Here is a 14,624-nt window from a genome sequence, read left to right as displayed (position 1 = left end):
ACTTATGGGTAGTTCACTGACATCCCCTGATCTTCACTAATGATACATCAGATAATATCCAATAGGTATTTATGTCCTTCTTGAAGGCACATTACACACTGCAGTTAAGGTAATAGTAATACAGTATATGGACTACCTAAGGGAAAGTTTTCATATTTACTCAGATAAAGGATATATAATCAGACCCAGTACTGAGAAAATGGACTCTGTCCCTGCAAAAAAAGCAGAGATGCTTTGGAAGTGTGCTAAAAGTTGATTGTGCTGAAGACCCCCCAAAAAACTCCCCTTCTTGCTGTCACCTTTCATTTCACTCCATATTTCCTCAAGGCTTGATTTCTCAGCATTTACTGCAAAAGGAAAAGAGCTCATTTAGCTGCTACCTTGTTTCTTTATTAATAACATAATCAGCCATTCACTCAAAGTTCCCAAATAATGCATACCTAGTAAAAAAAAAAAAACAATAAAAAGCTGTAATAAAATACTACATCGACATAGGTCATTAAAAAAAAAAAAATCACAATGCAGCATAGCCCACAAAGAGGCCTGGACTAGTTGCTCTCATTTGCTCTTTTATTTTTTCTGTTGTTTTTATGTTCAATATATGAATTTCACTTTTATCTGCTATATAAATGCTTTTTGCAATAAATAGCAGGATAAATAAATAGAATTAGAAATGTTTTAAATAAATAAAACAAACACAATGATGGACTAGATGGGCATTTGGTCTGATTTGGCAGGGCTCTTACGTTCTTAAGAACTTACTGGTAATTTTATTATGTAGATACTTTGAAAGTGGCCTCAAAAAACCAGCTATAAATCACAGCAACTACCAGACTTCTAATCTACTGCTATTCCCAACACAAGTGCCGATAGAACAGTATAGAAAATGCTTTAGAGGAATTTCCCCCAAAATCGAGAATAAAATATAAAATATTGATAGATGCAAAAGAATGAGGTTTTTCCCTGCCGGATATGAGACTATACTATGAGGCATCCTGTCTTTGTTGGTTGAAAGAATGGATGACATTAGAGAATTCACATATTCTAGACTTAGAAAGTCATGACAATATTTATGATTGGGACGCTTATTTATGGTATGAAAAGGTGAAAGTTCATAAGAGATTTATAAATCATATAATTAGGGGGGAAATTGTATAGAGTTTGGGATAAATATAAGAATTTATTAGAGGTAAAAACACCACTTTGGCTCTCACCATTGGAAGCTATAGCGGTAAAGAATATGATAGAAGGGTAGACAGCTTATAGAAATTTATTAAAACAACAGGGAGAGTATAAATTTTAAAAAATTAAGGAATTATCAGGAAAATTATCATTTGAATGAAGAATTTAAGAAAAACAGGATACGAGGGTTTGGGGAACTAATATCACAACTGGAGAGAGACCTGTTGGAATGGAATGTAAAAGTGCTATCTAAAATGTATAAAATATTATTGGAATGGGAGACAAAGGATGAGCAAGTAAAATATTCAATGATACATTGGGCAATAAGTATTGGTCATAATATAGATATGGAAGCATGGGAACAATTGTAGAATATGGATATAAAATTTACAGCATATTTAAGAGAAAATTATATGAAAATATCGATCGTATCTAACACCGAGTAAATTGGCAAAAATGTATAAATCTCAATCAAATAAGTGTTGGAAATGTAAAGACAAAGAAGATTCTTTTTATAATATATGGTGGTCTTGTAGTAAGGTTAAGGCTTACTGGGAAATGATATATAATAAAATGAAAAGGATGTTTAAAATAATGTTCGTAAAACCCCCCCCCCCCCAGAAACTTTTCTCTTGGGAATTATAACTACCTAAACTATATAGAAACTTATTCATGTATGCAACTACAGTGGCAAGAATGCTACTTGCCCAAAAATGAAAAGAAGTTCCAGCAAAGGAAGAATGAATACAAAAACTTACGGAATATGCAGAAATGGTGAAGCTTACTGGAAGAAAAGACTGAAAAGAGTTTTGGTGGGGGAGATTCATAAAGACCAAGCGGGCTTTCTTCCAGGAAGACATTTGTCAGACAATGTGAGAAATATAATAGACATTATGGAGTTACTGGAAGTTAATATTAATACTAAGGCAGTATTAATATTTGTGGATGCGGAGAAAGCCTTTGACAATATTTCTTGGAGTTTTATGAAAAAGAATCTCCAAGGGATGGGGGTAGGCCAAGGTTTTGAGAATGGTATAAGTGCAATTTATTCTGAGCAAAAAGCAAAATTGATTGTAAATAATGTGGTTACAGAAGAATTTGCTATTGAAAAAGGGACACGACAGGGATGCCCAATATCCCCACTACTTTTTATATCTGTCCTGGAGGTTTTATTAAACATGATTAGAGAGGACCAGCTGGTTAAAGGGATTCAGGTCGGAGCTAAACAGTATAAATTGAGAGCATTTGCAGATGATTTAGTTTTAACTTTACAAGAGCCAGACACTAGTATGAAAAGAGTTTTAGAACTAATACAAGCATTTGGTCAAGTAGCAGGTTTTAAGTTGAACAAACAGAAAACGAAAGTACTGGACAAAAATTTAACAGCGGTTGAAAGGGAAAAGTTTCAGAGTGAAACGGGGTTAATGGTAGCAAAGAAGGTGAAATACCTGGGGATTAATTTGACATCTAAGAATGTGAATTTATTTAAAGATAACTATGAGAAATGCTGGTCAGAAATTAAGAAAGATCTAGAAGTATGGTCAAATTTGAGACTTTCCTTGTTAGGCCGTATTGCTGTTATTAAGATGAATGTCTTGCCTAGAATGTTGTTTTTATTTCAAACATTGCAGATTTTAGACAAAATGGATTGTTTCAAGAAGTGGCAAAAAGACATATCTAGATTTGTCTGGCAGGGCAAAAAGCCCAGAATAAAATTTAAGATATTAACTGATGCAAAAGAAAGAGGGGGGTTTGCCCTGCCGGACTTAAAGTTGTACTATGAATCAGCGGCGTTTTGCTGGCTGAAAAGCTGGCTGCTTCTTGAAAACACAGACATTTTGGATTTGGAAGGGTTTAACAACAGATTTGGCTGGCATGCATATATATGGTACGACAAGGTAAAAATTCATCAAGGTTTCAAGAACCATATTGTTAGGAAAGCATTGTATAAGGTTTGGATTCGATATAAAGATTTGTTGGAAAACAAAACCCCCAGGTGGCTGTCACCAATGGAGGCTAAGGAAGTGAAAAAACTTAATATGGAATCCAAATGGCCAAAGTACTGGGAAATTATAGAACAGGAGGAGGGAAAAGTGAAATTGCAGAGCTATGAGAAACTGAAGTCAAAAGTAAGAGACTGGTTGCATTACTATCAGATAAATGAAGTCTTCAAACAGGACAGGAAAATTGGCTTCCAGGTGGAGAGGTCAAAATTAGAAACAGAGTTATTGGAACCCAATACTAAGAACTTGTCAAGAATGTATAACCTGCTGTTGAAATGGAATACACAGGATGAGACGGTTAAATCAGCTATGATTAAATGGGCACAAGACATTGGTCATAACATTATGTTTGCTGACTGGGAACAGTTATGGACCACCGGTATAAAGTTTACGGCATGTAATGCCTTGAGAGAGAACATTATGAAAATGATTTATAGGTGGTACATGACCCCAGTCAAGCTTGCAAAAATTTATCATACGCCCGATAATAAATGTTGGAAATGTAAGGAAACTGAAGGTACTTTCTACCACCTTTGGTGGACGTGCCCAAGGATCAAGGTATTCTGGGAAATGATTTATAATGAAATGAAAAAGGTGCTTAAATGCACGTTCGTGAAGAAACCAGAAGCCTTCCTCCTGGGCATGGTAGGCCAATTGGTGTCAAGGAAAGATAGGACGTTTTTTATGTACGCTACAACAGCAGCAAGAGTACTATTAGCGAAGTATTGGAAGACACAAGAACTACCCACACTGGAAGAATGGCAGACTAAGGTAATAGACTATATGGGACTGGCTGAGATGACCGGCAGAATCCGTGACCAAGGGAAAGAGACGGTAGAAGAAGATTGGAAGAAGTTTAAAATTTATCTCAAGAACTGTTGTAAAATTAATGAATGCTAAAATGTTTTGGGTAATGTAAAAAAGAATTGCAGTGATTAGCAATTGGATATGAGAAATAAGATCTAAAGAAAGTATTATATTGAAATTAGGGGATGCTGAAAAGATTGATAACAGGGATGCAGAAAGGGGAGGTATGGGGAAGTCGCTGAAAGAAGGCTTAAGAAATGAAAGGTTAAGAAATTATACGTGTTTATATGTTTGTATGTCTTGTATTGTGTTGTATTGTCTTGTATTATGTGTGGAAAAAACCAATAAAAATTATTTAAAAAAAAAGAAATAAAGATAAAAAAAACTTTTTATAAAAGAATGGAAATGGTTCATTGAATATTTACAGATAAATTGTAAACAAATAGAAACATTGGCAGGATTATTGTAATAATCTGCAGTTTCATAAGAGTATATATTTTAAAAAGATGAATAAATGAGCAAGTTAAGTTAATTTGGATATGCAGAAGATATTAAAAATTTAAGGAACAGCAGAAAGAGGGGGAAGGAAGTCAAGTTTTGAAATGTCAAAATGATTGTAAAATCAGTGAAATGTATAAATTTGAAAAGTATAAATAAATAGAGTGCAGCAGCAGCAGGAGCAACAACAACATACACGCAAGAATTTCCGCCCAATAATTTCAGCTGTAGTTTGCTTTAAGCTAGAGGTTTGGTCATCCTTTTTAAAATGTATGTATATCATCCCAAAACCCAGCTTGACAGATCTAGCAAAAATATAGATCTTGCACAGAATAACCTTTGACCTCTATATTCTTAGATTATGAATAGTGTTAACTAGAGTAATAGGGAGCTTTGGGCACAACCTGGGCAAAATTTCAGTAAGCTTATTCTCAACACTGGCATATCTAAAAGAATGCCTGACATCAACTTGCCTGAAGTCTCACACACTAAAGCACACACAGCTACTAAATACAGTGGCGTAACGGGAGGGGTATGGGGACCGTAGCCAAGGGTGCACAATATGGGAGGCGGAAACCAGGTGCCCCCTCAGATACCTCGCGCCCTGCCAGCAGCGGGGGCTGGAGAGCACGGAAGGTGAAGATCGATCACCCTCTGTGTGTCCCACCCACGCCTGGCGCGTCGTTGCAGCTCCCCCTTCCCAAGGTCAATCCCAGGGGCAGGGAGCGGCTGCAGTGCCTGGCCTGCCCGGCCATTGTTTCTCTGTCCCCAGGCCAAGCCTGACCCGGAGGGCGGAGAGAGGCTGTGGCGCGTGAGGAAGCTCCGGCCGAGAGAGGAGAGTTGGCCCACTTCCAGGACTGGGGCACACGAGTGTGCCAGTGCCACCGCAGCCTCCCTCCGTGCACCGCCCCTTTGGCCCGTGCGCTATTTACCTACACTCCGCCATTGACTAAATCAGAGGCCAGCAAACTTTTCCAACAGGGGCCAGTCCACTGTTCCTCAGACCTTGGGGGGGGGGAAACTATATTTGGGGGGGGGGAGTGAATGAATTCCTATGCCAAACAAATAACCCAGACATGCATTTTAAATAAAAGCACACATTCTACTCATGTAAAAACACGCTGATTCCCAGACCGTCCACAGGCCAGATTTAGAAGGCAATTGGGCCGGATCCAGCCCAAGTTTGCCTACCCATGGACTAAATATTGCTGCTGGTGGAAGAGAAAACTAGAAACCTGTTATATATTAAATCTGGTGGCAGCAGTAGTCACCAGCATCCCCCCCCCCCAATGCATTTGAAGCAGAGCAGCATAATCTAAGCAGTGAAAACCTGGAACCTCAGCCACAGTACCCTTTAAATGTAATCAACCATTCTTAAATTGTGGTGGTGCTAATGCACCAGTGGCCAGGGAAAGAATAGAATCCTGCTAGGTATAGAATGAGGCTTATTGAAATACAATGTGTTGTTTTCAGTAGAGTTGTTCTCAATTCACACACCAGTGCTCCTCTGAAAAAGAGCTTTTATGTCTAGAGCAAAACTTTCAGATTAAATCTGTGTGTTGTCCATAGTCAGAAAAACAGCTACATGGTGCAACTGAATCACAATCAAGACTTAAAATACAAATTGGAATAAGAGAAGTGCTTGAATTATTCAGGTCAAGCAGTTCAGTGAGCATTCCCTCAATGCTTCATATAGTCCATGTTTGTCACATGGTGCTAAAGTTACCTACATATTTCCAGTTCCCTTTGCAGTGTCTTGCTATGCTCATTTGCCTCAGAGAGCTCCTCGCTTAATATCTTCTTGGCTGGAAAAAAACACACCCAGATATACACACTACAGAGGACTAAGAATAAGCACTAAAGAGTAAATAATGAATGGAGAACAACTAAAACCAGTGGGCTGGCTCCCACTAAGGAGTCCCATCATTGAAAGGATTTACACTTGTACAAGAGAACACCCTCCTCTGCAACTAGACCTCAGATCCTCCCAACTGGCATCATCCTCTTTGACTCCTCAACATAATAGTCAATATAAGCCAAAATAAGATAAAATTTACTATTATAACACAGGTCAACAACAAATTTGTTGTCTGCGTTTTTTCTGCTGATTTAGGATGAATCTGATGCGCTGAATCCAAAAATCACATTGGTTTTGCTCAATCAGGTCAAGTTTTTGAGCTATGGCCACATGTTGTTTTTTACGTTTTTGTTCACATGTACACTTGTGTGGAGCATTTTAGAAGAAGTTGGTGGGGGTAAAATGCCATGTCGAATAATTGTTTTGATTGGAAATGATTATTTTAATGACAAGAAGTATTCAGGTCCGATAGTTCTGGGTGATTATGTCGAAAAGGGATCAGTTTGAAGTCATAAAACCTCGAAATCTTCCATAAATTGGTGCGGCTCCATAAATTGGTGGGATCAACAGAAATAACAGGAGCAGCCTCAAGTATCCTGATCTTCAATCAGCACATCGTCCTGTAGCATATTGTGATGAAATTCCAGTTCCTATCTTCGGAGAACTTCCTGACATTAGTGACGAAGATGCCTCCAGTGTTGAAGGACATGAAGAAGAAGAAGTGGTTCTTGAAGATGATGCTCCACATCCATTTTCCCAAAAGGAGTTGAATGATCTAGTTCGCGACCTCAGCTCGTCAAAGGACTCTGCCGAACTGTTGGCATCCAGATTGAAGGAAAAAATCCTCCTCTCTGACAGTGCTCACATCAGCTTCTTCCGCAACAGGCATCAAGAGTACCTCCGTTTTTTCTCGGAAGAGAAGGACTTGGTGTACTGTGCAGATATTGCACAGCTTCTGCTCAAGCTTGGAGTGCCACAGTACGAACCCATAGATTGGAGACTGTTCATTGACAGCAGCAAGTGATCACTGAAATGTGTTCTGCTACACAACGGCAACCAGTTTGCCTCTATACCCCTGGCTCACTCGAGTACACTGAAGGAGAACTATGAAGCGGTGAAGTATGTGCTGGAGAAAATTGGTCATGATCAGCATAAGTGGTTTATTTGTGTTGACCTGAAGATGGTGAACTTTTTGTTGGGACAACAGTCTGGCTTCACCAAGTACCCATGTTTTCTGTGCATGTGGGATAGTAGGGACCGTGCTCAGCATTACACGAAGAAGAACTGGCCTGTGCGGGAGGAATTGGTGCCTTGCAAAGAAAGGAACGTCATCAACGACCCTCTGGTAGACAGAGACAGAATACTCTTCCCACTACTGCACATCAAGCTCGGCTTAATCAAGCAGTTCACCAAGGCTCTGGACAAGGATGGTGACTGCTTCACTTACTTGTGCCAGACTTTTCCAGGATTGACCATGGAGAAGTTGAAAACTGGCATCTTTGACGGTCCTCAGATCCATCAGCTCATCAGAGATTCAGAGTTCAGAAACTCAATGAATGAAGTGGAACTGGAAGCGTGGAAGGCATTTGTTCTGGTAGTGAAGAAATTTCTTGGCAACAATAAGGCCAGAAACTACGCAGAACCTGTCAACAACATGCTGACTGCTTTCAGAAACCTGGGCTGCAACATGAGCATCAAGATGCACTACCTATTTTCACATATGGACCGGTTTCCTGAGAACCTGGGTTCAATGAGTGACGAGCAGGGGGAGAGATTCCATCAGGACATGAAAGAGATGGAGACCAGGTATCAGGGTTGCTGGGACACAGTCATGATGGCTGACTACTGATGGGCTCTGAAGAGAGACCTCCCTGCCGCTGAGCATTCCAGGAGTTCCAAGAAACGGAAGTTCAAGCCCTGAAGTTTGAAAAATGGTGAAGCAACATGCAATTTACGTGTACTTACCTTTATCAATGCCCACCATTCAGTTTACAGTAAACCTGACCTGATGGAGAGAAACGGATGCCATTTCCTGATTCAGCAGTGCAAAAATACCCTAAATCAGTTGTAGAAATCTAGACAACATTCAAAAAGTAAAAAATTGTTGCCCAGTGTAATCCATTCATTATCACAATTCATTATTACAAAGTCTCCAAACCACACTAGCAGCCACTCAAGCACACCCCCCACCAATGGCTCACTCAAAAACGCCTTCCTTCACAAACACTTTTTCATCTCCAAAACTAGGGCCACCAGATGCAGAAGATGACAGGATTCCTGAACCTTTTGAGAGTTGAGTAGAAGAGGGAATTTAAACAGGTGTGGTTTGTCATGCAAGCACTGGTGTATGCTAGGGACAGAGGAGGGCAGGGTGGCTGGAGGCCTGTATTTAATGGAGCAGGGGGTCTTACTAGGCATCAAGGAAGGAGTTGGGGGTACTGTGGTGCTTGCAACCACCAACATAACAACCCCAGGAACAGGCCCAGAAAGGTGATGGGAGTCATGCATTCAGAAACAGTATTGAGAGAGAGGCAAAAACAGAGGCTTTCAGAAATACTTAAATACTGAAACTGCTTTTGTGCCACTTAGTGGACTCTTGCATTTTCATTTTCCGGTCTCATCCCCAAAACATGGAAGGAGGCCATTATTGTACCAATTCATAAAAAAGGTTCTCCAACGGAGCCGGAAAACTACCGTAACATCAGCCTCCTTTCGATCATAGGGAAAATTTATGCCAGCTTTTTGATGACTAAATTATTGCGATGGGTAGATGAGACTAACCAGATTGGCCATGAACAAGCAGGGTTCAGAACTAAACGCTCCACAACCGATCATGCGATAGTTCTTTATCATCTGGCTCGGAAGTACTCCTCCCCCCCCCCCGGGGCTACCTCTGTGCTGCCTTCTTAGATCTAAAGGCAGCCTTTGACAGCGTTCCTAGAAATATTCTTTGGGAGAAACTTGCGAAACAGGGCATTGATAGAAGACTCTTATGGCTCATAAGCCAGCTCCACGAAGGTACCCTTGCCAGAGTGAGATTCACTCCAGCGGGCGACCTTACAAATTCGATACCAATAAACAAGGGAGTGCGCCAAGGATGTATATTGGCTCCCTGCCTATTCAACCTATTCATCAGCGACATGCGAGCACCCCTAGTCAACTCATCTCCAAGTACACACGCGCCTAGACTAGCGGATTACCGCTGCCCACTCCTTTTATATGCGGACGACGCGGTAATTCTATCTTATACACGTGTTGGACTAAACAGAGCTCTGAAGATCTTTGCCACGTATTGTCAACTCAATCAATTAACCATCAACCATGCCAAGTCCAAGATCCTGATCTTCTCCAGAAGCCGGAGATTATACAAATGGAAGCTTGGTGGGGCAAAAATAGAGCAAGTCCTAAAATTTCAATACCTAGGAGTTATTTTTCAATACAATTTGGGGTGGAAAGCTCACATTCAACACCTACTTAATAAGGCCAAAACCTTGTCATATGCGCTCCTCCGATTCTTCTTTTCGGACGGAGCTTTGCATGTTCCCTCGGCCCTAAAGGTGTTCAAGGCAAAAGTGGTTGCCGTGCTTGCTTATGCTGCCCCGCTCTGGGCCGTGATGACAGATCTCGCTCCCCTTGAGACTCTGCAAAGCCAATTCCTACGTCGGCTCCTAATGCTCCCCCTGTGCGTAAGCAACGCAGCCATGCGACTAGAATTGAAGGTCGCATCCTTAGAAACTTGCCTGTGGAAGCAAGTCTTCAATTACTGGTTATCATTGTGGCATAGATTACCAAACCATTACCTTGCCCAATGCTTATGGCGAGATGAATTCTCTAGCCTTTGGACTAGTAGAATTCATGCCAAACTCCTGAGTTATGGAATCTCTCCCTCAGATTCCCTAAAACTAGACCAAATCACTGCTCAGAGACTGATCCGCCAAAGACTGGATGACATCGATTTACAGCGAAATTATATGCTGGGGGGAGGTGTTTGTTCGCCCCAGAACATTGGTATCACTTTAACTTACTGCGTTCCATCATACCTCTCCTCCCTTTCGACTGTTGCCCATAGACTGGCCTTCACCAAAGCGAGGTTTAACGTTTTTCCCTCTAATGTCCTGAGACATAGGTTCTCAAAGGGCCAAGCCCCCGCCGTGTGCGAATGTGATAAGGTGACGCCGGAGTCGCTCCAGCACATTATGTTCACTTGCCCCTTGTTTAATGTGCCACGGGCAAATTTGTTGGGATCAATCATACAGAAACTAGAGGGTACCCCACCAAAATTCCACCTTGCCCAAATCTTGCAGGACAAGGATACCCACACAACCCTGAAGGTGGCTAGGTTCCTAGTTGCTGTCCTTTCCCAAAAGCGACGCCAAGGAGCTCTACAAGCTAATTAAGGCGTAGCATGCCTTTCCATTTTATAGTATTTTATTGTTATAGTGGTGTTTTAGCGATCGTTTTTTTTTCTCCTTACGGCACAAACTGTCATTTATGTGTTGTTTTTACCTGTATGGGCCTATGGCCGTAATAAATGATATTCTTCTTCTTCTTCTTTCTCTTTGGGAGCCACACCTTAGAAAGTCCTGCCTTTTCAAGTCAAAGGAGCCTGACTTGGCATCCTTTGCACAAGGGTACACCTTGCTCTGCAAAAGATTCTGAATAACCATTGCTGCCTCTTTGCACTCTTCTTACCTTGCTGCAGTTTATTGATCCTTTTTACTAGCTCTTCAACTTTTGGCTCCAGAATTTCCACTACAAAAGGGAGAAGAAATCTTACCTTTAACCAGATTCTTAACTATGCTAATTACTAACAGAATAGTGATTATTTTAAAACATCCTAATTGTATGAATTCACTATAACTATTAACCTGTATATCATCATATGATTATATTGAACAGCATGACATAGCTCACAAGCCTTGATGCTGTGTTTTATGTTTCCTCATGCAGCCTCTGTTAGGACAGTTTTCTTCCTTCAAAATCCCCTCCTCACAAACATTTTTTCCTCAACTCTTCCACTTTTCCCTCCCCTTGCAGCTTCAGGTCATGTCCATGCTGCCTCTAGGTGGTCATGTATCCTATCGACTAGGTATAGTCCTATTTGAAGGGCTCTCCAATCAAACTTCTAAAGAGAAAGAACTCAAAAAAGGGGGAGCAGGAGGGGTCTAGAAGTTGCCAGCCAAGAGGTGTCCCTCTAACCTGGGCAACAGACTGAGCCAGGACACATCTCATGTGGTCAGTCTTCCCCACTATGGCAAGGTGTACCGTAATTCTATATAAAGCTTAGTAATTATTTAATAAATTGCCATTTATACATATACATTAGTGTATGAAATTAGTGTCCTCTTTTGCTCTTTTTTGGCCATGTGTAAGTGCCAACCCTATGTCTGTCTATCTGTCTCTCTGTCTCTGTCTCTGTCTCTCTCTCTCTCTCTCTCTCTATTTATGGCCTCCACACCACTCACCGTTTCTTTTAATGGATTCCCCAGGTTTGTCCACCCCAACTTCTACAGAGTAATGAAGTCACTATGTACAGTATATATATTAACCACATATTTTTTATGCCCCACCGAGAAGCACAGAAGAAATGATGCAATGTGTATTTCATCTCCTGGAGGGCATGGAAACATCTGGAGGGCATGGAAACATACTACTGTATACCAGGGGTCGGCAACCTGCAGCCCATGGACCACAAGCAGCCCACAGGTTGTTTAAACAGCCCCTGAGCTCCCCCTGAACCGAGCTGCCCGCTCAGCGAGTCCCCCGCACGCTGCGCTACACCAGTGCAGCACAGAGACTCGCTTCCACAGCGCCGGAAATCGCGTCTGCACAGACGCAGACGCCGGAAATCGCTTCTGCACAGATGTGATCCAGCCCACAGAGCAATCTCGGCAGGAGTGAACTGCCCCAGGCAAGGTAAACCTTGCCGACTCCTGGTACAGGCAACCCTGGCAACTGTAGCTTGTTGTGGGTGCTGGGAATTGTAGCTCTAGCAAGGGGAAAACAACAGTTCCCAGGAAAGTCATGCCTGTTAAAGAGGTATAAAAGTGCTTTAAATGTATGGTCTGGACATGACTAGATCAACAAATTACAACAAATGTAAATATCAATTACTACAAAGAAAAGTCAGAAATCCATCCCTTTAAAGGTGTTTCCCAGCTTTTCTGGTACTAAGAGCGGATAAAATTAACTGTTCCAGTTCCCAGCAACCCTTTATACACTTTGCTGTTATCATCTGCATGCCCCGTTCTCTACTTGGATGCTTAGTTCCTGGTTATTTCCTTCTAACCATTTGGTGTATAGATTCAAAATACCATTCTGCATTTGTTTCACAAGTGACAGAATCTCTTCCATTTTCGTTGCAAAGTCCCAGGGATCTGGAGAGAGAACAAAAGCAAACACAGAATTGTCTAGATGTTGCCATAACTCAGCATCCACCACATAAGGTCAGTCACAAAAGAAGATGTTAAGTCAGCCACGTGAAAACCCAGGGGCCACTGAGGCCTTCTGCAGCTTCCTTTGTAAATGTAAAGGGACCCCTGACAGTTAAGTCCAGTCGTGAACGACGCTCATCTTGCTTTACTAGCCGAGGGAGCCGGCGTTTGTTTGCAGACAGTTTTTCTGGGTCATGTGGCCAGCATGACTAAGCCACTTCTGGCAAACCAGAGCAGCGCACAGAAACGCCATTTACCTTCCCGCCGGAGGGGTACCTATTTATCTACTTGCACTTGACGTGCTTTTGAACTGCTAGTAGGCAGGAGCCGGGACCGAACAACGGGAGCTCACCCCGTCGCGGGGATTCAAACTGCTGACCTTCCGATCGGCAAGCCCTAGGCTCTGTGGTTTAGACCACATCACCACCCACATCCTTTAGCTTGCTTTTTATGGAACAGTTATTCTCTCATCCTCAATTCTACATCTGAAAAGGGAACAGCAGTGATCTTTTTTCACATGGTTATTAAGAGGAAAACAAGACTATACAACATTTTGCACATGGAAAGGGTGATAGAAATTCTAATAACAAGTTTTCAAATTTACTAGAATGCCAAGATTCTCAGCAACTGAGCTCTTCAGACAGGCTTTCTTTCATAGCTAGATAAATGAATCGTTACTGCAGATATCCACTTGTTACGGTTTTAGTCTTGGTTTTAAAATATTTGGTTTTGTGTTTTTAAATGTTTTTAATTATTTTATGTGCAAATCACCTTGAGACAGTAGTTTAGAAGGCAATTAATAAATCAATTGTAACAACAACAACAAATGTAGATGTGAAACACCTGCCAAGGTTAGACAGGTGGGATACGAGAGAACTGCCCAAACGGTAGAACTCCCTCCTGAGATTTGTTCACCTGTCATGGTTATCTTCCAGATGTTAAGTGAAGTATATCCTTCTCACTTGGGCTTTTAAATATATTTAGGATTCCGCCAATCTTTACAGATTTTTTGATGGCTAAGCTTTTGTTTTTCTGCTTTTATTATGTTACTTATTTCATAAATAAATAATTTTGTTTTAAAAGGAGTATACATTATGGGTTAGGCAGCAATCCTGTACTCCCCCACTGAAAAGTAAGCCTCCCTAATTCAAAGAAAGCTACTTCTGCATCCATTGCACCATTAGAAGACAGGATGTATATTCCTTGGTAAGATATATATTCATAAGAGCTGGATTATCAACTCCATATCCTTCCAAGACGGTTTAGCTGCTATCTGTACAGATCTAGCTGCTGTGTTCTGCAGGTGGGAACATAGCTGACAAGTTTATGTTTAGCTCGCAGGTTACAGTGGGTGGTATTCAACAAAGGCTTACTCTGAGTAGACTCACTGAAATTAATAATCATTACTTAGTTAGGTCAATTAATTTCAATGAGTCTACTCAGAGTCAGCCTTTGCTGAAAACCACTCAGTCTATTTTCCTTGGAAACTGGCAAGGAAAGGTTGAACACTGTGCTGCTTCTCCCTTCAAAAAGCATTCCTAGCCAAAGCTGTTTTTTCTTCACAAAAAATATGCTATTCATAGTTGAAGAGATACTTTTCCTTGGGCTGTGTAAAGATAATGAGAAAGTATGTTGCTGGTCTGTATTCCACCCTGTTTTGTTCTTATTCTTCTGTATTTTTTGTTATGCTTTCTTTCTTTTTTAAGTGTGCTGTTTGTTCTTCACATTTGAGGGGAACCTGCCCTTTATCCCTTAGCTGATGGCCTTTCTGGCCATGTTTTGCACCCATTTTTCTTGCATGTTTGGAAGACTCCACATAAAGTTTTATGGATGCAGAGCAAA

General features: G+C 41.2%; 1 protein-coding gene across 1 annotated transcript in view; it reads right to left on the bottom strand.

The window, feature by feature from the left end:
* LOC128405441 (synaptonemal complex central element protein 1-like) overlaps positions 1–14,624 on the bottom strand; it is a 29,994-nt gene that overhangs the window by 14,529 nt on the left and 841 nt on the right. The window contains exons 2-5 of the mRNA XM_053372094.1: positions 12,663–12,725; positions 11,041–11,100; positions 6,221–6,295; positions 300–347 (exon numbers count right to left, since the gene is read on the bottom strand). Of these exons, the coding sequence (XP_053228069.1) occupies positions 300–347; positions 6,221–6,295; positions 11,041–11,100; positions 12,663–12,725 (246 nt within the window). The remainder of the gene's footprint in view (positions 1–299; positions 348–6,220; positions 6,296–11,040; positions 11,101–12,662; positions 12,726–14,624) is intronic.

Source organism: Podarcis raffonei, chromosome 17, assembly GCF_027172205.1.
Source record: "Podarcis raffonei isolate rPodRaf1 chromosome 17, rPodRaf1.pri, whole genome shotgun sequence".
NCBI classification, from domain to species: domain Eukaryota; kingdom Metazoa; phylum Chordata; class Lepidosauria; order Squamata; family Lacertidae; genus Podarcis; species Podarcis raffonei.
This window is presented reverse-complemented; position numbering and strand designations above follow the sequence as displayed.